We start from the raw sequence: 24724 nt of genomic DNA, 5'->3' as shown, positions 1-24724 counted from the left end.
CTTATCATCCATTATACCTCTAACCTATACAGACCAGGGACTGACCATCCATTATAACTCTAACCTATACAGACCATTGACTGACCATCCATTATAACTCTAACCTATACAGACCAGGGACTGACCATCCATTATAACTCTAACCTATACAGACCAGGGACTGACCATCCATTATAACTCTAACCTATACAGACCAGGGCCTGATCATCCATTATAACTCTAACTTATACAGACCAGGGACTGACCATCCATTATAACTCTAACCTATTCAGACCAGGGACTGATCATCCATTATAACTCTAACCTATACAAACCAGGGACTGACCATCCATTATAACTCTAACCTATACAGACCAGGCCCTGATCATCCATTATAACTCTAACCTATACAGACCAGGGACTGATCATCCATTATAACTCAAACCTATACAGACCAGGGCCTGATCATCCATTATAACTCTAACATATACAGACCAGGGACTGACCATCCATTATAACTCTAAACTATACAGACCAGGGACTGATCATCCACTACAACAGTAACCTATACAGACCAGGACTGACAATCCATTATAACTCTAAACTATGCAGACCAGGGACTGACCATCTATTATACCTCTAACCTATACAGACCAGGGACTAATCATCCATTATAACTCTAAACTATACAGACCAGGGACTGATCATCCATTACAACTGTTACCTATACAGACCAGGGACTGACAATCCATTATAACTCTAACCTATACAGACCAGGGACTGACCATCCATTATAACTCCAACCTATACAGACCAGGGACTGATCATCCGTTATAACTCTAAACTATACAGACCAGGGACTGATCATCCATTACAACTGTAACCTATACAGACCAGGGACTGACAATCCATTATAACTCTAACTTAAACAGACCAGGGACTGACCATCCATTATAACTCTAACCTATACAGACCAGGGACTAATCATCCATTATAACTCTAACCTATATAGACCAGGGACTTATCATCCATTATACCTCTAACCTATACAGACCAGGGACTGATCATCAATTATAACTCAAACCTATACAGACCAGGGACTGATCATCCATTATAACTCAAACCTATACAGACCAGGGCCTGATCATCCATTATAACTCTAAGCTATACAGACCAGGGACTGACCATCCATTATAACTCTAACCTATACAGACCAGGGACTGACCATCCATTATAACTGTAACCCATACAGACCAGGGACTGATCACCCATTATAACTGTAACCTATACAGACCAGGGACTGACAATCCATTATAACTCTAACCTATACAGACCAGGGACCGACCATCCATTATAACTCTAACCTATACAGACCAGGGACTGACCATCCATTATAACTCTAACCTATATAGACCAGGGACTTATCATCCATTACAACTGTAACCTATACAGACCAGGGACTGACAATCCATTATAACTCTAACCTATACAGAATAGGGACTGATCATTCATTATAACTATAACGTGTACATACCAGGGACTGACCATCCATAATAACTCTAACCTATACAGACCAGGGACTGATCATCCATTATAACTCTAACCTATACAGACCAGGGACTTATCATCCATTATAACTGTAACCTATACAAACCAGGGACTGATCATCCATTATAACTCTAACCTATACAGACCAGGGCCTGATCATCCATTATAACTCTAACCTATACAGACCAGGGACTGACCATCCATTATAACTCTAACCTATACAGACCAGGGACTGACCATCCATTATAACTCTAACCTATACAGACCAGGGCCTGATCATCCATTATAACTCTAACCTATACAGACCAGGGCCTGATCATCCATTATAACTCTAACCTATACAGACCAGGGACCTACCATCCATTATAACTCTAACCTATACAGACCAGGGACTGACCATCCATTATAACTCTAACCTATACAGACCATTGACTGACCATCCATTATAACTCTAACCTATACAGACCAGGGACTGACCATCCATTATAACTCTAACCTATACAGACCAGGGACTGACCATCCATTATAACTCTAACCTATACAGACCAGGGCCTGATCATCCATTATAACTCTAACTTATACAGACCAGGGACTGACCATCCATTATAACTCTAACCTATACAGACCAGGGCCTGATCATCCATTATAACTCTAACCTATACAAACCAGGGACTGACCATCCATTATAACTCTAACCTATACAGACCAGGCCCTGATCATCCATTATAACTTTAACCTATACAGACCAGGGACTGATTATCCATTATAACTCTAACCTATACAGACCAGGGCCTGATCATCCATTATAACTCTAACATATACAGACCAGGGACTGACCATCCATTATAACTCTAAACTATACAGACCAGAGACTGATCATCCATTACAACAGTAACCTATACAGACCAGGGACTGACAATCCATTATAACTCTAACCTATACAGACCAGGGACTGACCATCCATTATACCTCTAACCTATACAGACCAGGGACTAATCATCCATTATAACTCTAAACTATACAGACCAGGATCATCCATTACAACTGTAACCTATACAGACCAGGGACTGACAATCCATTATAACTCTAACCTATACAGACCAGGGACTGACCATCCATTATAACTCTAACCTATACAGACCAGGGACTGACCATCCATTACAACTCTAACCTATACAGACCAGGGCCTGATCTTCCATTATAACTCTAATCTATACAGAACAGGGACTGACCATACATTATAACTCTAACCTATACAGACCAGGGACTGACCATCCATTATAACTCTAATCTATACAGAACAGGGACTGACCATCTATTATAACTCTAACCTATACCGACCAGGGACTGACCATCCATTATAACTCTAACCTATACAGACCAGGGTCTGATCATCCATTATAACTCTAACCTATACAGTCCAGGGACTGACCATCCATTATATCTCTAACCTATACAGACCAGGGCCTGATCATCCATTATAACTCTAACCTATACAGACCAGGGCCTGATCATCCATTATAGCTCTAACCTATACAGACCAGGGACTGACCATCCATTATAACTCTAACCTATACAGACCAGGGACTGACCATCCATTATAACTCTAACCTATACAGACCAGGGCCTGATCATCCATTATAACTCTAACCTATACAGACCAGGGTCTGATCATCCATTATAACTCTAACCTATACAGACCAGGGACTGACCATCCATTATAACTCTAACCTATACAGACCAGGGCCTGATCATCCATTTAAACTCTAACCTATACAGACCAGGGTCTGATCATCCATTAAAACTCTAACATACACAGACCAGGGAATGACCGACCATTATAACTCTAACCTATACAGACCAGGGACTGACCATCCATTATAACTCGAACCTATATAGACCAGGGACTTATCATCCATTATACCTCTAACCTATACAGACCTGGGACTTATCATCCATTAAAACTCTAACATACACAGACCAGGGACTGATCATCCATTATAACTCTAACCTATACAGACCAGGGACTGACCATCCATTATAACTCTAACCTATACAGACCAGGGACTGACCATCCATTATAACTCTAACCTATACAGACCAGGGCCTGATCATCCATTATAACTCTAACCTATACGGACCGGGGCCTGATCATCCATTATAACTCTAACCTATACAGACCAGGGACTGACCATCCATTATAACTCTAACCTATACAGACCAGGGACTGACCATCCATTATAACTCTAACCTATACAGACCATTGACTGACCATCCATTATAACTCTAACCTATACAGACCAGGGACTGACCATCCATTATAACTCTAACCTATACAGACCAGGGACTGACCATCCATTATAACTCTAACCTATACAGACCAGGGCCTGATCATCCATTATAACTCTAACCTATTCAGACCAGGGACTGATCATCCATTATAACTCTAACCTATACAAACCAGGGACTGACAATCCATTATAACTCTAACCTATACAGACCAGGGACTGACCATCCATTATAACTCCAACCTATACAGACCAGGGACTGATCATCCGTTATAACTCTAAACTATACAGACCAGGGACTGATCATCCATTACAACTGTAACCTATACAGACCAGGGACTGACAATCCATTATAACTCTAACTTAAACAGACCAGGGACTGACCATCCATTATAACTCTAACCTATACAGACCAGGGACTAATCATCCATTATAACTCTAACCTATATAGACCAGGGACTTATCATCCATTATACCTCTAACCTATACAGACCAGGGACTGATCATCAATTATAACTCAAACCTATACAGACCAGGGACTGATCATCCATTATAACTCAAACCTATACAGACCAGGGCCTGATCATCCATTATAACTCTAAGCTATACAGACCAGGGACTGACCATCCATTATAACTCTAACCTATACAGACCAGGGACTGACCATCCATTATAACTGTAACCCATACAGACCAGGGACTGATCACCCATTATAACTGTAACCTATACAGACCAGGGACTGACAATCCATTATAACTCTAACCTATACAGACCAGGGACCGACCATCCATTATAACTCTAACCTATACAGACCAGGGACTGACCATCCATTATAACTCTAACCTATATAGACCAGGGACTTATCATCCATTACAACTGTAACCTATACAGACCAGGGACTGACAATCCATTATAACTCTAACCTATACAGAATAGGGACTGATCATTCATTATAACTATAACGTGTACATACCAGGGACTGACCATCCATTATAACTCTAACCTATACAGACCAGGGACTGATCATCCATTATAACTCTAACCTATACAGACCAGGGACTTATCATCCATTATAACTGTAACCTATACAAACCAGGGACTGATCATCCATTATAACTCTAACCTATACAGACCAGGGCCTGATCATCCATTATAACTCTAACCTATACAGACCAGGGACTGACCATCCATTATAACTCTAACCTATACAGACCAGGGACTGACCATCCATTATAACTCTAACCTATACAGACCAGGGCCTGATCATCCATTATAACTCTAACCTATACAGACCAGGGCCTGATCATCCATTATAACTCTAACCTATACAGACCAGGGACTGACCATCCATTATAACTCTAACCTATACAGACCAGGGACTGACCATCCATTATAACTCTAACCTATACAGACCATTGACTGACCATCCATTATAACTCTAACCTATACAGACCAGGGACTGACCATCCATTATAACTCTAACCTATACAGACCAGGGACTGACCATCCATTATAACTCTAACCTATACAGACCAGGGCCTGATCATCCATTATAACTCTAACTTATACAGACCAGGGACTGACCATCCATTATAACTCTAACCTATACAGACCAGGGCCTGATCATCCATTATAACTCTAACCTATACAAACCAGGGACTGACCATCCATTATAACTCTAACCTATACAGACCAGGCCCTGATCATCCATTATAACTCTAACCTATACAGACCAGGGACTGATTATCCATTATAACTCTAACCTATACAGACCAGGGCCTGATCATCCATTATAACTCTAACATATACAGACCAGGGACTGACCATCCATTATAACTCTAAACTATACAGACCAGAGACTGATCATCCATTACAACAGTAACCTATACAGACCAGGGACTGACAATCCATTATAACTCTAACCTATACAGACCAGGGACTGACCATCCATTATACCTCTAACCTATACAGACCAGGGACTAATCATCCATTATAACTCTAAACTATACAGACCAGGATCATCCATTACAACTGTAACCTATACAGACCAGGGACTGACAATCCATTATAACTCTAACCTATACAGACCAGGGACTGACCATCCATTATAACTCTAACCTATACAGACCAGGGACTGACCATCCATTACAACTCTAACCTATACAGACCAGGGCCTGATCTTCCATTATAACTCTAATCTATACAGAACAGGGACTGACCATACATTATAACTCTAACCTATACAGACCAGGGACTGACCATCCATTATAACTCTAATCTATACAGAACAGGGACTGACCATCTATTATAACTCTAACCTATACCGACCAGGGACTGACCATCCATTATAACTCTAACCTATACAGACCAGGGTCTGATCATCCATTATAACTCTAACCTATACAGTCCAGGGACTGACCATCCATTATATCTCTAACCTATACAGACCAGGGCCTGATCATCCATTATAACTCTAACCTATACAGACCAGGGCCTGATCATCCATTATAGCTCTAACCTATACAGACCAGGGACTGACCATCCATTATAACTCTAACCTATACAGACCAGGGACTGACCATCCATTATAACTCTAACCTATACAGACCAGGGCCTGATCATCCATTATAACTCTAACCTATACAGACCAGGGTCTGATCATCCATTATAACTCTAACCTATACAGACCAGGGACTGACCATCCATTATAACTCTAACCTATACAGACCAGGGCCTGATCATCCATTTAAACTCTAACCTATACAGACCAGGGTCTGATCATCCATTATAACTCTAACCTATACAGACCAGGGACTGACCATCCATTATAACTCTAACCTATACAGACCAGGGACTGACCATCCATTATAACTCTAACCTATACAGACCAGGGACTGAACATCCATTATAACTCTAACTTATACAGACCAGGGCCTGATCATTCATTATAACTCTAACGTATACAGACCAGGGACTGATCATCCATTATAACTCTAACCTATACAGACCAGGGACTGACCATCCATTATACCTCCAACCTATACAGACCAGGGCCTGATCATCCATTATAACTCTAACCTATACAGACCAGGGACTGACCATCCATTATAACTCTAACCTATACAGACCAGGGACTGACCATCCATTATAACTAAAATATACAGACCAGGGCCTGATCATCCATTATAACTCTAACCTATACAAACCAGGGCCTGATCATCCATTATAACTCTAACCTATACAGACCAGGGACTGACCATCCATTACAACTCTAACCTATACAGACCAGGGACTGATCATCCATTATAACTCTAACCTATACAGACCAGGGACTGACCATCCATTATAACTCTACCTAAACAGACCAGGGCCTGATCATTCAATATAACTCTAATGTATACAGACCAGGGACTGATCATCCATTATAACTCTAACCTATACAGACCAGGGACTGACCATCCATTATAACTCTAACCTATACAGACCAGGGACTGACCATCCATTATAACTCTAACCTATACAGACCAATGACTGACCATCCATCATAACTCTAACCTATACAGACCAGGGACTGACCATCCATTATAACTCTAACCTATACAGACCAGGGACTGACCATCCATTATAACTCTAACCTATACAGACCAGGGACTGACCATCCATTAAAACTCTAGCCTATACAGACCAATGACTGACCATGCATTATAACTCTAGCCTATACAGACCAGGGACTGATCATCCATTATAACTCTAACCTATACAGACCAGGGCCTGATCATCCATTATAACTCTAAACTATACAGACCAGGGACTGATCATCCATTATAACTCTAACCTATACAGACAAGGGACTGACCATCCATTGTAAAATGTATATGTAATATATATGAAAAATGTATATGTAAATTGTATGTGTAAAATTATATGTGAAATCTATATGAAAAATGTATGTGTAAAATGTATATGTAAAGTGTATATGTAAAATGTATATATAAAAAGTATATGTAAAACATATGTGTAAAATGTATATGTGAAATGTATATATAAAATGTATATGTAAAATGTTTATGTAAATTGCATGTGTAAAATGTATATGTAAAATGCATGTGTAAAATGTATATGTAAAATGTGTAACGGTCCTGACCTGTTTTATGTTGTTTTTTGTATGTGTTTAGGTCAGGGCATGTGTTTTTGGTGGGCAGTCTATGTTATCTGTTTCTATGTTGGTTTTGGTTGCCTGGTATGGCTCTTAATTAGAGGCAGGTGTTTTGCGTTCTCCTCTAATTAAGAGTCATATTTAGGTAGGGTGTTCTCACTGTTTGTTTGTGGGTGATTGTCTCCTGTGTCGTCGAATGTATGTACCATACGGGACTGTTTGGCTGTTCGTTTATTGTGATGTCGTCTGTTTCCTGTCCGTGAGTTTACGTTTAGTTATGTAAGTTTATGTTCAGGTTTCGTCAACGTCGTTTTCTTGTTTTGTATTTTTGAAAGTGTTTTTGTTTTTTCGTGTTGCCATCATAGTTTTTTTCAAATAAAGAGATGGCCTATTTCCCTACTGCTGCATTTTGGTCTGATGATCCTTCTCTCCTCTCCTCGTCCGAGGATGAGGAGAGAGACAGCCCTCACAAAATGTATATATAAAATGTTTATGTAAAAAGTATATATGAAATGTCTATGTAAAATGCATATGTGAAATGTATGTGTAAAATGTATGTATATTTAGCAGAAAAGCTGTAAAAAAAACTAAAAGATAATTGTCCTCTGAAGACCGGTGGTGTAGGGGTTAATAAACAATAATAAATACAAAAATAAAAATATATATATAAAAAGTGAGCTAGCAAGTTTTTAAAATACATATTTTTTTTACATTTTGACATTTCTGAAAGCTTATGTAAAACGCTCATATCCTTGGCTAGAATACGAAAAGCTTTACAACAAGGTTCTCCCAAAGCAGGATTTTGTAAAGGAGTGCATGGATGTAGAATGCTGACCTACCATATACTCCTGTCAACCACGGAGGTTACATTTGTTCTCTGCTATCTAGCACAGCAGGACTCCACTCAGGGCAATAATCTGCCCTAGGCTGTCACTCACTCACAGTCCCTTGCACAGAAAGGTAAAACAGGAAAGTACTCTACACTTCCTCCTTCCATGGTTTGTGAGCACAAGACTGCAGGTAGATTACGTCTGTCAGATAAGCCCTGAAGTGGCATACTGCTTCCTGGGTCGTGAGGACAGCAGTGCAGGACAGGTAGACTGTGTGTCCTGGTTGTGAGGACAGGAGTGCAGGAAAGGTAGAGTCTGTGAGTCTCTGTGTGTGTCAGATAGGGCCCAAAGGGCATGGTGCAGCCTAGTACTTAAAGCTTCCAACACAAAACAGGGCTGTCACCTGTCCTCTCCGCCTCTCCACCTCCCCTCTTCACCTCCTCTCCCCCTCTCTAACTCCTCTCCTCCTCCTGTCCTCTTCTTAATCTCCACCCCCACCTCCTCTCCTCCTCTCTACCTCCTCCTCTCCTCCTCTCCACCTCCTCTTCTCAACCTCCACCCCCACCTCCTCTCCTCATCCTTCCTCCTCTCTACCTCCTCCTCTCCTCTCGACTTCCCCTTTCCACCTCCCCCTCTCCTCTCCACCTCCTCCTCTCCTCTCGACTTCCCCTCTCCACCGCCTCTCCATCTCCTCCTCTCTACCTCCACTCCTCCTCTCCACTCCTCCTCTCCACCTCCTCCTCTCCTCCTCTCCACCTCTCCACCTCTTTTCATCTCTACCTCTCCACTTCCACCGCCACATCCTCTTCCTCCACTCGTCTCCTCCTCCTCCTCCTCCTCCCCACCTGTCTCTAATCCTGCAGCTGTATAGACATAATTAACCCAGGCTGGTTGACTGTGGTTTAGCCTGACACCTCCACATCCCCCTTACTCTTCTGATCAACCTCAGCTCAGGTAAATAGTGGAATTAAGTACTGCTAAGTATCTTGTCGAGCACAAACAGATCAGGAACTCTGCTCCGTTTCGCTGCTGACATGTTGTTGTTGTTGTTGTTGAGCTCCTCCTCTGCTTTTTGTTAGGTACCAGAAATACTCTACCGTTCAAAAGTTTGGGTCACTTAGAAATGTACTTGTTTTTTAAAGAAAAGCGAGAAAAAAAAAATGTGTCCATTAAAATAACATCAAATTGATGTAGATGTAGAAATACTGTGTAGACATTGTTAATGTTGTAAATTACTATTGTAGCTGGAAACGGCAGATTTTTTAATGGAATATCTACATAGGCGTACAGAGGCCCATTATCAGCAACCATTAGAGTGTCTCGTTTGAAAAACAGAGAAGGCCAGCATCCTGGATTCGCATCTTCACTGTTGACGTTGAGACTGGTGTTTAGCGGGAACTATTTCATGAAGCTGCCAGTTGAGAACTTGTGAGGCGTCTGTTTCTCAAACAAGACACTCTAATGTACTCGTCCTCTTGCTCAGTTGTGCACCGGGGCCTACCTCTCCTCTTTACATTCTGGTTAGAGCCAATTTGCGCTGTTCTGTGAAGGGAATAGTACACAGCGTTGTACGAGATCTTCCGTTTCTTGGAAATTTCTCGCATGGAATAGCCTTAATTTCTCAGAACAACAATAGACTGACGAGTTTCAGAAGAAAGTGCTTTGTTTCGGGTCATTTTGAGCCTGTAATCTAACCCACAAATGCTGATGCTACAGATACTCAACTAGTCTAAAGATGGCCAGTTGTATTGCTTCTTTAATCAGGACAACAGTTTGCAGCTGCGCTAACATAATTGCAAAATTTTTTCAATGGTCAATTAGCCTTTTAAAATGTTTAACTTGGAATAGCTAACACAACGTGACATTGGAACACAGGAGTGATGATTGCTGGTAATGAGCCTCTGTACGCCTATGTAGATATTCCATAAAAAATCTGCCATTTCCAGCTACAATAGTCATTTACAACATTAATAATGACTACACTTTATTTCTGATCAATTTGATGTTATTTCAATGGACCAAAAATTTGCTTTTCTTTAAAAAACAAGGATACTTCTAAGTGACCGCAAACTTTTTAACGGCAGAGTATACATCTTACAGCGCGATAGTCAGTTACACTCTTTGTAGAGGAGTATCTGTCAACAATAGCCAGGTCCCCAAAAAATACCGACATGTAAGCTATTGTAAGTCTTTGTTGCTAGGTAGACTGTCTGCACACTAAACCAAGATCTAGGCCTACTCGGAGCAAGGCAATGTGTATCGTGCTGATACAAGGCGGTGAACAGAAACCTGACAGATTCTAACTCCCCTACCAAGCAGGTAAAGAACTAACAGAAGCCCAGTTCTTTTTCCAGTTTTGTTTTATCAAGTTTCAGCCGAGGTAGAGTAGCTACCGTCTGTCTGTCCCGGAGGTCCAGCAAACTTAATCTCTCATGCACCCCCCCTCAACGCCAAACAGACGGGAACTAATTTACTGTCTCATCCTCATTCTTTCAGCAGCGCCAAGTAGCTGTATACAGTACATACCAGATCAAAGCCGTAATTGAAAAATAATTATAGGCACTTAATCATAGAAAGCAGTGGGCTAATTGAAGTGGCAACAAGGAGGCGAGCAGCGGCCCTCGGAATCGTGACAGAATAGATGATATTGCATTGTCTTTAATAAAGCATCTTCTTCAATCCTCATTGTCTCTCAGATTAAATTGGAGAGGGCTATTAGCCTGGTTAATTGACTCTCTAATTTAGATCTCGCCCCACTGAATGCATAACGGATGCACGCCTGTCGGCCAATGATGTGTGCACTCTGTCACACCGTCCTGCTAGACTCCGATTGGTTAATTGCTCAGGGATTTTAGAAGTTTTCAGTCATTCTTCAAAATGGAACAGAACGGTGAGGTGTGAGACTCCCTTCCTCTCCTCTCCACTCTCTCTCTCTCTCTCTTTATGGCCTCTATTTGACAGAATAGTCAAATGTGTGCTGAAATCCTAATTGTCCTCCTTCTGACCTGTTCACATTCTCTAAAAGTTCCTGAGGCCCGTTGAGAAATACAAATGGCACATTTCCGCTCAAGGCCTCTTTGCGTGAATGAAGGCGTTCTTATCACGCTCTCTGCAAACGTCTCCCCCGCTGTGATGGTGGAGACAGCCTGGGTGGAGACAGCCTGGGTGGAGACAGCCTGCTACAGCTCTGCCCTCTAGTGGTGAAAGGCTGGTAGTAAAGTGATTGCTGGCAGAACAGGAGCCCATTTGAGGAGGAGTTCTGCTTTCCCCAATGGGATCTTATTCCATATAAAGTGCACTACTTTTGACCAGGGCCCATATTATACCGGGGCCCATGTTAAAAAGGGAATAGGGTGCCATTTAGGACTCAGCCGAGGAGGTCAAAGCAGGCATCTGACGGTGAAAGGAAGGTAGTTGGTAGTAAATAAATGCACCTATTTTACCATCATTTCCCAGGGCAGCCTTTCATCATTTTCAACAGAGATAGGTGTGTTTTGTGTTCCTTCCTTTTCTCTGTGGCCTCACTAATGGAATTCCAAATTCACTAATGAAATGGAACTCGGTGTAAAGAAAGATGCCCCCTAAAAGTTACAGCCCTGAAAACTTTTCTACAACATATCAGCACTTGTAAAATGACAGTGGGCTGATAAAGCAGCCAGATCGCTCAAGATTGACTTCGAATTTGGACGTTTGTCCATGTCTTCAGGATGTCTGGAAATGCTTTCATAACCGGCCACTAGGGGCAGCAGTGAGCGCAATTACCATCAACTAGGCATGGGTTTGCTAGGGTATTGTAGACAGAGGTGGTGGATGGTTATAATCACATGACTCCAGAAATAAAGGTTGTGTCTTCAATATCAGTGGTAGACGATTTTTTTTTTTAAACTTAATCCTATCCCAAACCTTAACCCTTCACTCAACTTAAGGTTGTAACCCTATCCAAAACCTTAACTTCGAAATGTTACGTTTGTAAAAACGGAATGATGAGGAGCAGCAGGAGCAACCCAGGGTGTCACACTTGGAAATATGATGTTTGGAGAAACGTGAATAAACGTCAGAATCTGAAGCGAAATTGGTAAAAACGTGAGATCTTGTTGGCCCGGGTCAAAAGTAGTACACTATCTACAGATGTAGGATCATAATTTGTGTGTGCTACAGCAAGAAAAAAAATCCTGCAGCAACTGGGAAAAGTGAATTATCATATGGATTAGAATCATAGGTCTTTTTAAAACTCAAATACACTACAAATTTTAAGAGAATATCCTACATCTGTAGGGAATAGAGTGCCTTTTGGATAAGGCCACAGTCTACTCTGCTGCAAGAACTACAGTACCACTCTACTGACAGTGATAACACTAAGTAGTCAGGTCGCTGTGTGAATATGTACAAAATACTACTACTAGTATAATACTTGAATACGGCCTAATGTCACGTTGGTGTGAAGGATCGGGAGACAGACGCAGCAATGCGTAATAGGATTTTTTTTTATTAAACCCAAATTACGGCGTGCCGTGTAAAGGTACGGGGACGAAGACCAAACAAGCACGTAACAAAAACACAGGGTAGAAACCCAAACAGAAACACAGGGTAGAAACCCAAACAAAAGAGCGAGGAGTACATCGAAATAAATAACACACGCGCACAATAATTATCACACGGGACGAGACCCGTAATCATCTGCGCAATCCACAATGGCACGAAAGCCCAAAACCCACAGCACAAGTACTCACACGCACCAACGGACATTGTAACAATAGTCGACCGCCCAATGGAAGCCAAAGGGCACATACATACAAATACAATCAGTGGGAAATAGGAGCCAGGTGTACGTCATCAAAGTTCCGGCGGGATCCGTGACACCTAAGTTCCATTATTCTTCAAACTATAAAACAACTTTCATTAAATATTATAGCTTAGTATTTATTGAGCCCTGTACCCAGGAATGAGACAAATGCTTATGTTCTGTTTCTGTCTAATCAGACAGTCGAGGGGGGGTCTACTACAGGCACCGTATCTGCTCCCTTTTTCTGGGCGGACTCCCATCTAATCTCTTTATCTAACTGATTAGAGTTCTAAACGACCTGAGAAGGCCATTCCACTACAATACGGTATCACAGGATATCTCTGTTGACTCTCACATTTTTCATTAACTACATAGAGACATTGGCCTTTCTGTTTGTTAGAATGAGCTGGTATAGCCATCATTCTTTCGGTCACTTTCTATCATATTAAATATATAACGTACTTCTAGCAAAGTTTAAAAAAAATCCAAATTAAATTTGTGCTACTTTAACAGATATCTTTCTGTCAGGAACCTACATATTCAGGAACCTACATACATATACAGGAACCTACATATTCTGTTGGATAAATCCATTTCATCTTTTGGATGTTATATTCAATGACCTGAAATTACCGATATTTTGTTTCTCTCTCGCAAACGCAGGTGCCTGACATTTCTTTTCAAGATATCAGCCTTTGTCAAATTGGTTTCAGTTCTCCACAATTATACAATCATATCAGTATTTTCTATTTACCTTAGCTTGACTGGCTGACTGACTGACTGGCTGGTTGGCTGGCTGGTGGTGGTGATACAGAACTACAGTGTGTCAATAGAGTCATCGGGTATCATTATTAAAAAGGCACAGAAACAGGCACAAAACACAGAACCCAAAGTAGAAAATGCTTTTCTGTCCACATCAAGGATGCGTTAGATAATTACTGAGTATCCTTACGTTTAAGGCATGAATCAAAAAAAGAAAACTGCTTGTAATAGAGAAATATCTGACTTCATGCCGTTAGTATACAAAGTATAGACATCAAATATACAAAATGTTAAATACTGTAGGTTGAGTGTTCAATTGACTTCTAGGTTCTCAGATCAGTTCGAGAAACTCTTGTGAGAAACTCCTGATGTAATGAGAGGAACCCCCCCCCCCCCCCTGGGCTAAATGTGGAGTATCAGTTCAGAAATGGAATACATAGTCTTGTTATCAAAGTATTGGTCAACCTCTTAGCTTCCTGTGTGACCGTTTCACCTACCGTAACCTCCTACGCCCCACCCAACAGTAAGGGGTACGTCCCAAATGCCACCCTATTTGCTATATAGTGCACTACTTTTGACCAGAGATCATGGTCAAATGTAGTGCACCGTATAGGGAATAGGGTGGCATTTGGGAGACAGGCGATGACTTGGCAGCAGTGGGCAAACACAGAAGGACAGATGTAACAGTCTTTCAGGAGGTCAAGCCTGCCAGTATCAGATTCACTTCAAACACAGCGAGTCAAGAGCCCAGTCTCAGTGTTGGCATTGGGGCATTAGAAACAAGCAGAAGCTGAGAGACTCTGCAGTAGCTAAGGTTCCGATTTGTTTTGTTGTTGTTATTTTTGCCTACCGAGAGAGAAAGAAGAAGGTTGTGATAGCGTTGAACGTTAGCTTTACCAGAGAGAGAGAGGCAGGAGTTGGTTTCCCACCAAGAGAGAAGAGAGAGAGAGAGGCATCTGCATCATGGCGGCGACCCTGTGCCAGGTGATGGGCTTTGTGCTGAGCCTGCTGGGGGTGGGTGGGATTATAGCCGCCACTGGGATGGACCAGTGGGCGACCGAGGACCTGTACGACAATCCTGTGACCGCCATCTTCTCCTACTCAGGACTCTGGAGATCGTGCGTCCGGCAGAGCTCCGGATTCACAGAGTGCCGACCCTACTTCACCATCCTGGGGCTACCAGGTACGTACACTATAACAAATATGCCTGATAAAGGTTGAGTGAGACCAAAACGTTGGTGACTTGGATCCATTAAATGGTTTGCATGAAGATCACTGACGAGTTTTCCTTATTTTTAAACATTCACCATTGCCAACCTTACTTCCTGGGGCTACCAGGTACGACGAACGCCATTGTCCTCATACAGTGGCAGCAGCCTCTACTCTACACAGTGGTGACCAGAGCAACAAGTTGACATGACCCAAGCTCTTTGACTCAACATGTAATAATAGTAACTTGTTTGATTTACTGTGATAGTTTAGTTTAGTTTAGTGATAGTTTAGTTTAGTCAGTTACTATGGATCCAGTTCAATAGTTCATTGAATGCAACTGACTAAAGTAAGTTGGACAAATTCCCATTTTATTACACATAAAGCCAAGAAAGTCAGGAAACGTAGGACATTAGTTTATGCTAGGTTCATTTCCACGATGTATGAATAGATGGTAATATTGATGGATTAGTAAAAGTCACACCACTTTGGGGATAGACTCAGAATCACAATTGAGAAGAAGGTCAATATTGTAGTGTGGTGATTGGGAAATATCTAAATAGTTTGGATTTTTGTTCCCTGAGAACCACATATAAAAATAAGGTCAGGCGAGGCACACCCTTCGTTAGTTACGAAAAGCGCGGAAACTCTTACTGAAAATACAACCGTTGCCCGAAACTGTGACAGCAACTCACGAAAATGTTTTGCATACACCTGATAAGGTTCGTTCCCTGTTCAAGAGTACATAGTGATAAAAACCAGATGATAGACAGCCATTTCATGACTTCATTTACATCACGAAGCCAAGGAGGCGTTTGACATCGAACAAAAAGGGAACTTAAAATGGCCGCCACAAAGATTATTTTATCGGCTTTATGCTGGGTGCATTGGGTCAGTTTTTGATATCTGCTGCCACAGCCATGTAGGGTTTACAGAACCATCATTTCTCAGTTGTAACATCTCCGTTGAGCTTTGTATGTCGAGTACACCTCAAAGGTGTGGCTCTGTCTAAAAAAATATATTACATTTGTTTATACTGTATAAGTACACATTAATTAGTGGAATAAAACAAACATTTGTTTCCTTTCACTTGACTTTGAAACAAACCATTTTGAGCATTTCTAATCTAGTTTCTGCAGCAGTGTTTGATCTTTAAGAGTGCGTGTTAAAAGCAGGAAGTGAGATTATCTTCCTGGGGAAACAAAATATAGTTTAGTAAGGTGGGTCATTTTAAAGAATAGTGTTCAAGGCCATGATCAATAAAAGGTCAAGTTTGTTTTTGTCTCACAAAATCTAGTTTTGTTGATTTAAACAACTTTACTAGATCAGTTCAATCTTTTTTTTTTTTAAACAACCTAGAGTTGATAGACGCACCAGAGATATTTGTTTTACTGCGTTTTAATCCACCACATCCGTCGATCAAATGAAATCAAATTTATTTATATGGCCCTTCGTACATCAGCTGATATCTCAAAGTGCTGTACAGAAACCCAGCCTAAAACCCCAAACAGCAAGCAATGCAGGTGTAGAAGCACGGTGGCTAGGAAAAACTCCCTAGAAAGGCCAAAACCTAGGAAGAAACCTAGAGAGGAACCAGGCTATGAGGGTTGGCCAGTTCTCTTCTGGCTGTGCCGGGTGGAGATTATAACAGAACATGGCCACGATGTTCAAATGTTCATAAATGACCAGCATGGTCAAATAATAATAATCACAGTAGTTGTCGAGGGTGCAGCAAGTCAGCACCTCAGGAGTAAATGTCAGTTGGCTTTTCATAGCCGATCATTAAGAGTATCTCTATCGCTCCTGCGGTTTCTAGAGAGTTGAAAACAGCAGGTCTGGGACAGGTAGCACATCCGGTGAACAGATCAGGGTTCCATAGCCGCAGGCATCTGCAGTGGAATGTGGCAGAGCTACAGCCCTGTTTGTCAGAGATATCCCGGAAAATCGGTCTTCTCATGAAAATGTCTGTGGCTGTCACGGCTGTTGAAGGATGAGGACCAATGTGCAGCGTGGTGAGCGTACATTTTCTTTATTAACTCAAAATGACGCCAAACAAAAGAATAAACACTACAAAACCAAACCGTGAAGCTCAAAGGCTATGTGCCCTAAATAAAGTCAACTTCCCACAATGAACGGTGGGGAAAAAAGCTACCTAAGTATGGTTCCGAATCAGAAACAACGATAGACAGCTGTCCCTGATTGAGAACCATACCCGGCCAAAACATAGAAATAGAAAATCATAGAAACACAAAACAGAATGCCCACCACAACTCACACCCTGACCAAACCAAAATAGAGACATAAAAAGGATCTCTAAGGTCAGGGCGTGACAGTAGCGTCCGAACGGTTTGGCCTAACAACTAATATGACCCCACTATGGAAAGAGGAGACTCTCACGAACACGATGGTGTTCTACAACCCCCACAAGTGTCGTGGGACTTGTCTGAAGGTAACCCGTTACTGGTTTTAAAAAATGTATGGAAGCATGGAAGTAGTTTTGTGCCAGTCCGCACATTTTTTGGGGGGTCAAATATGTGTCCAAAAAACCTAACATTTTTCCTGAGCTTTTTTATATCTCCTAGATATAGGACAGACACTTCCAAACCATATTACTTATGATTTATTTTTTGAATGTCTGTTTTGCAATTTATGAATGTGTTATTTAATACGTTTTTATGGGCTATAGCAGTAAAGGCCAAACTCTATATTTAATCAGAAAATTATATATATTTTTAAATTGAGACCTAAAGGGGTCCAAAAATTCAAAACCAAATAGCTAAATGACCTTCCTAAAATAATTCAAAATGTTAGCTTAGTAGACCCCCCCCCCCCCCCCCCCACACACACACAAAAAAAGACTTAGACTTTTACGGGTTAAATAATTTTATACAACTACATTCAAGAGCAGGGAGTGAGATTATCTTCTGGGCACAAAATGTAGTTAAGTGGCCCCTCAAAACAGCAGTACTATAGGGCCTAATCAATACAACAAACAGGAGTACTATAGGGCCTAATCAATACAACAAACAGCAGTACTATAGGGCCTAATCAATACAACAAACAGTAGTACTATAAGGCCTAATCAATACAACAAACAGGAGTACTATAGGGCCTAATCAATACAACAAACAGGAGTACTATAGGGCCTAATCAATACAACAAACAGGAGTACTATAGGGCCTAATCAATACAACAAACAGGAAAACTATAGGGCCTAATCAATACTATAGGGCCTAATCAATGGTTTGACCTGTAGACTAGTTTATCTGACTATATGTTTTGGTTTGACCTGTAGACTAGTTTATCTGACTATATGTTTTGGTTTGACCTGTAGACTAGTCTATCTGACTGTGTGTTTTGGTTTGACCTGTAGACTAATTTATCTGACTGTGTGTTTTGGTTTGACCTGTAGACTAGTTTATCTGACTATATGTTTTGGTTTGACCTGTAGACTAGTTTATCTGACTATATGTTTTGGTTTGACCTGTAGACTAGTCTATCTGACTGTGTGTTTTGGTTTGACCTGTAGGCTAGTTTATCTGACTGTGTGTTTTGGTTTGACCTGTAGACTAGTTTATCTGACTGTGTGTTTTGGTTTGACCTGCAGACTAGTCTATCTGACTGTGTGTTTTGGTTTGACCTGTAGACTCATTTATCTGACTGTGTGTTTTGGTTTGACCTGTAGACTAGTCTATCTGTGTGTTTTGGTTTGACCTGTAGACTAATTTATCTGACTGTGTGTTTTGGTTTGACCTGTAGACTAGTTTATCTGACTATATGTTTTGGTTTGACCTGTAGACTAATTTATCTGACTATATGTTTTGGTTTGACCTGTAGACTAGTTTATCTGACTATATGTTTTGGTTTGACCTGTAGACTAGTTTATCTGACTATATGTTTTGGTTTGACCTGTAGACTAGTCTATCTGACTGTGTGTTTTGGTTTGACCTGTAGACTAGTTTATCTGACTGTGTGTTTTGGTTTGACCTGTAGACTAGTCTATCTGACTGTGTGTTTTGGTTTGACCTGTAGACTAATTTATCTGACTGTGTGTTTTGGTTTGACCTGTAGACTAGTCTATCTGTGTGTTTTGGTTTGACCTGTAGACTAATTTATCTGACTGTGTGTTTTGGTTTGACCTGTAGACTAGTTTATCTGACTATATGTTTTGGTTTGACCTGTAGACTAGTTTATCTGACTATATGTTTTGGTTTGACCTGTAGACTAGTCTATCTGACTGCGTGTTTTGGTTTGACCTGTAGACTAGTTTATCTGACTGTGTGTTTTGGTTTGACCTGTAGACTAGTCTATCTGACTGTGTGTTTTGGTTTGACCTGTAAACTAGTTTATCAGACTGTGTGTTTTGGTTTGACCTATAGACTAGTCTATCTGTGTGTTTTGGTTTGACCTGTAGACTAGTCTATCTCACTGTGTGTTCTGGTTTGACCTGCAGCTATGCTCCAAGCTGTGCGGGCCCTGATGATAGTGGGGATGGTCCTGGGAGCCATCGGTTGTCTGGTTGCCATCTTTGCCCTCAAGTGTCTGAAGATGGGGAACATGGAGGACAGCGTCAAGGCTACCATGACGTTGACCTCTGGGGTCATGTTTCTGCTCGGAGGTGAGATGATGTTTTGGTATTGATGTTCATAACTGACAAGCAAAATAATTCTGATTCAAATTTGGGTTTAAAGCCAAAAAGACACATTTATGTGATCTGAAAATGACAATGTAATTTCCATCCTCCTAGGTGTTTGTGGCATTGCTGGAGTTTCGGTCTTTGCCAACCTAATCGTTAGCAGCTTCCGGTTCACCACCTATGCAGGTGGTGGATATGGAGGAGAAGGAGTACTGGGGGGAGGATTAGGAGGAATGGGAGGATCTCTCACTCCCAGGTACATTAAAGCCCTCATACAGTCTTTTATTCATTATTTTAATTGTCACTGTAGTCTAATAAATCAGTGTGTTTTTTATTTTAATTGAAATAGAGTAACTCCAAGTATATATTTGTATAATTTGTGTAATTGAAAACGCTCGGTCTAAACATGTGGGCGTGTCAATGCAAATGTCAATATATTTACGTACACAGCCCTGATTGGTGGATAGGATCGTATAGACTCTAGAGCCTACCCAGGTTACCTCTTTAAAGTAGGAGGATACATATGCAAATAAAAGATGACTGGTCATTGGTCAAAATAATCAGATCAGATTGTGATGTCATAATCTGGGCCAAAAATTCCAGGCATTATATTTCAAACAGCTCTTACAGAATTTTGGGGGTTATTTTTGACCTCATAGTGTGGAAATACCATCAAACAAATAGGAAAATCAAGTTTTTTTTAACTGCACTGGCCCTTTTACTTACAATATGAGGATTCACTTTTGTTAAGTCCCAAATGGCACCCTATTCCATATATAGTGCACTACTATTGACCAGAGCCTTATGGGATAAAATATGGCATTTGTTTCTATTAGTGGACATGAACAAGTGGTATAAAATGAATATGTGGGTCCTGGTCAAAAGTAGTACACTATGTAGGGAAGAGTGTGGCATTTGGGTGGCAAGCCTTGGTACATAAGCTGGTATCTATTATAAAGTGATGATGCCAATTTGTAATTGTTTTAACGTGTCAATGTATCTCTTTGGTTTCTCAGGTACACCTTTGGCTCCGCCCTCTTTGTGGGGTGGATAGGCGGAGCCGTGCTGGTCGTGGGAGGGGTTATGATGTGTATGGCCTGTCGGGGGATGGTTCCACCAGAGGAGAAGAGACAAAAGTAAGTTTCATTTTTCTCCACCATATCATGAGTCAGAGAAACATGCTCATTCCCTCAATAAAATGACATCATTCTCAAGAAAAAAAAACATACAAGAACTTTCAAATCATGAAACACATGCCTCATACACGGCTTATAAATTAAAGTTATAGTGTGACCAAACTTTCAAGTAATTCCTGAATATTCCCGTGTTATTCTTAATCCATAATCATTTTGTTTTCTTTCTACCTCAGTTATGGGATGGCCTACAAGCCTGCTTCCCAACACACAACAGTTTACAAAGCTAACACCAGACCCAGAACGGCCTATGACGATTCTTTCAGAGCCCAGAGTATGGATGGAAGACAATCCAACCAGCAATATGTGTGAAGAATAGAATATTATGTACCGTTAGGTTTTAGAGGTTCTCTGAAAACTAAGCAAAACTGTTTTAATGTATCAATGCCAATCTCATGTAGCTCTGAGGGACTTAGAAGATTTCATAGAGGGTTGCTATAGAGGTTGCTATAGAAGTTGCTATAGAGGTTGCTATAGAGGGTTGCTATAGAGGGTTGCTATAGAGGATATCCTTCATAGAGGGTTACGTTGAAGGAAAACCTTTTCAGGTTTGATTAGTTATTTTTGTACTTGGAGCTCTCTTATATTTTATGTTTTTGTTATTCTGCATTTAAGGGGACAATATTGTAATTATCTAATGCATCTGTATTAAAAGTCAATCAAATTTCCAGAACTTCATGTTTGTTTTTTTATTTTCAAACGCAGCATAAAATATATAAACAAGGTTAATGAACAATCCATTTCTTCACACATTGATTTGAGAAATATTAAATTATTTATTCATTATTTATTCAGTGCAAATAGTGGGAAATATGTTATAAATATGAATATTGGTAATTTTCTTTAAAATGAGAAAATAAAAAATATATATTAACAGTAGCTATATCAAAATCATTTAAATAAAACAAACAGTATAAACTCCCTACAGCGCCAGAAAGTATTCCCCACTTTTGCTTTTTCCACATTTTGTTTTTTTACAGCCTGCATTTAAAATGGATTAAATTGATATATATTGCATTTAAAATTGATTAAATTGATATATGTGTCACTGGCCTACACACACACACACAATATCCCATATTGTCAAAGTGGAATTAAGTTTTTAGACGTTTTTACAGATTCATTAAAAATGAAAAGCTCAAACTGTCAATAACTATTGAACCCCTTTGTTATGGAAAGCCTAAATAGGTTCAGTAGTAAGAATGTGCTTAACAAGTCACAAAATTAGCTGCATGGACTCACTCTGTGCAATAATAGTGTTTATCATGATTTTTGAATGACTACCTTATCTCTGTACTCAACACACATACAGATAATTGTACGGTCCCTCAGTCGAGCAGTGAATTTAAAACACAGATTCAACCACAAAGACTAGGGACGTTTTCTAATGCCTCGCAAAGAAGGTTACCTATTGGTAATTTAAAAAAAAAAGAAGCAGACATTGAATATCCCTTTGAGCATAGTGAAGTTATTAATTCCATTTTGGATGGTGTATCAATACACCCAGTCACTACAAAGATACAGGCGACTTTCCCAACTCAGTTGCCGGAGAGGAAGGAAACCGCTCAAGGATTTCACCATGAGGCCAATGGTGACTTTAAAACAATTCCAGAGGAAAGAAGGAGGCCTGTATCGAATAAAAAAATATTCCAAAACCTGCATTGTGTTTTCACTATTATTGCACACATTGTTCATGCAACGTATTATGTGACTCCTGAACTTATTTAGGCTCGCCATAACTTTCTGAAGGCACTATATCTCCTGATTATTAAAAAAAACAAGTCATTACCACATTCAAAGTACCAACATAGTTCGAGTCCTACCAAGAAAGTCCCTATATATACACGGAACAAAAACTATAAACGCAACATGCACCCTTTTCCAACTGTTACTGAGTTACAGTTCATATAAGGAAATCAGTCAATTGAAAAAAAAAATCATTACGCCCTAATCTATGGATTTCAAATGACTGGGTACCCCACAAAAGGTCTTTATTACTGATAGAAATCTGTCCGGGTGGCTAGTCTCAGACAATCCTGTAGGTGAAGAAGCCTGATGTGGAGGTCCTGGGCTGGCGTGGTTACACGTGGTCTGCGGTTGTGAGACCAGTTGGACGTTCTGCCAAATAATCTAAAACAACGTTGGAGGTGGCTTATGGTAGAGAAATGAACATTCAATTCTCTGGTAACATCTTTGGTGGACATTCCTGCAGTCAGCATGCCAATTGCATGCTCCCTGAAAACTTGAGACATCTGTGGCATTGTGTTGTGTGACAAAACTGCACATTTTAGGAGTGGCCTTTTATTGTCCCCAGCACAAGGTGCACCTGTGTAACGATCATGCTGTTTAATCAGCTTCTTGATATGCCACACCTGTCAGGTGGATAGATTATCTTGGCAAAGGAGAAATGCTCGCTAACAGGGATAAACAAATTCGTGCCAAAAATTTGATAGAAATACACTTTTTTAGAGAAATATGCTTTTTGTGCGTATGGAACATTTCTGGAATATTTTATTTCAGCTCATGACACATGGGACCAACACTTTACATGTTGGGTTTCTATTTTTGCTGAGTATAGTTTGATCCTGGAAAATTGAATAAAACTGAAAGGCTATTTATTCTGTTATTGTTTTATAACTGGTATTACACGCCAGCTCCTCATCACGTTGGAATGGATCTTCTGTTATTGTTTTATAACTGGTATTACACGCCAGCTCCTCATCACGTTGGAATGGATCTTCTGTTATTGTTTTATAACTGGTATTACACGCCAGCTCCTCATCACGATGGAATGGATCTTCTGTTATTGTTTTATAACTGGTATAACACGCCAGCTCCTCATCACGTTGGAATGGATCTTCTGTTATTGTTTTATAACTGGTATTACACGCCAGCTCCTCATCAAGTTGTAATGGATCTTCTGTTATTGTTTTATAACTGGTATTACACGCCAGCGCCTCATCACGTTGGAATGGATCTTCTGTTAATAGTTTTAAAACTGGAAAAGAGTCATTCATATATCACATAGGCCCATTGAAAATAGATTTCCATCTCAAAAAGGCACTCATCTGGATAAATAAAGGATACATAGCACAAAATAAAATAAAAAAAAACAGGAAAAGTGCATTAAAGCCCTCCTGCTCTGCTGGTTGAGGAGCTCCACACGCTGGTTCCTGAGGTTCCTCCCAGGCCCACCTCGGTGCTCCCTCGCCCACCTAGGGACTGAGACTGGCCCCCTACCGGCAGAGACAGGAGCTCCTCGATGGACGACAGTTCTAGGTCGCTCTCCTCATCCGATAACTAGGACAAAATGGAACATGTAGGAATGTTGAATCACTCG

General features: G+C 40.6%; 2 protein-coding genes across 2 annotated transcripts in view; one reads left to right on the top strand and one right to left on the bottom strand.

The window, feature by feature from the left end:
- Nucleotides 1–15092: 15092 nt before the first annotated feature.
- On the top strand, nt 15093–22048 carry LOC129869438 (claudin-18-like). Its single transcript, XM_055943849.1, has 5 exons — nt 15093–15529; nt 20009–20173; nt 20303–20447; nt 21208–21327; nt 21561–22048. Exons 1-5 carry the CDS (start codon nt 15310–15312, stop codon nt 21694–21696), a joined length of 786 nt encoding a protein of 261 aa, XP_055799824.1. The 5' UTR covers nt 15093–15309; the 3' UTR covers nt 21697–22048.
- A 10-nt stretch (nt 22049–22058) lies between these two features.
- dzip1l (DAZ interacting zinc finger protein 1-like) overlaps nt 22059–24724 on the bottom strand; it is a 31677-nt gene continuing 29011 nt past the window's right edge. Inside the window, exon 17 of the mRNA XM_055943848.1 lies at nt 22059–24684. Within this exon, the coding sequence (XP_055799823.1) occupies nt 24511–24684 (174 nt within the window). The 3' untranslated portion in view covers nt 22059–24510. The remainder of the gene's footprint in view (nt 24685–24724) is intronic.

This window comes from Salvelinus fontinalis, chromosome 14, assembly GCF_029448725.1.
Source record: "Salvelinus fontinalis isolate EN_2023a chromosome 14, ASM2944872v1, whole genome shotgun sequence".
Taxonomy (NCBI): Eukaryota; Metazoa; Chordata; class Actinopteri; order Salmoniformes; family Salmonidae; genus Salvelinus; species Salvelinus fontinalis.
The sequence above is the reverse complement of the archived record's forward strand: the minus strand, read 5'-3'. Positions and strand labels throughout refer to the sequence as shown.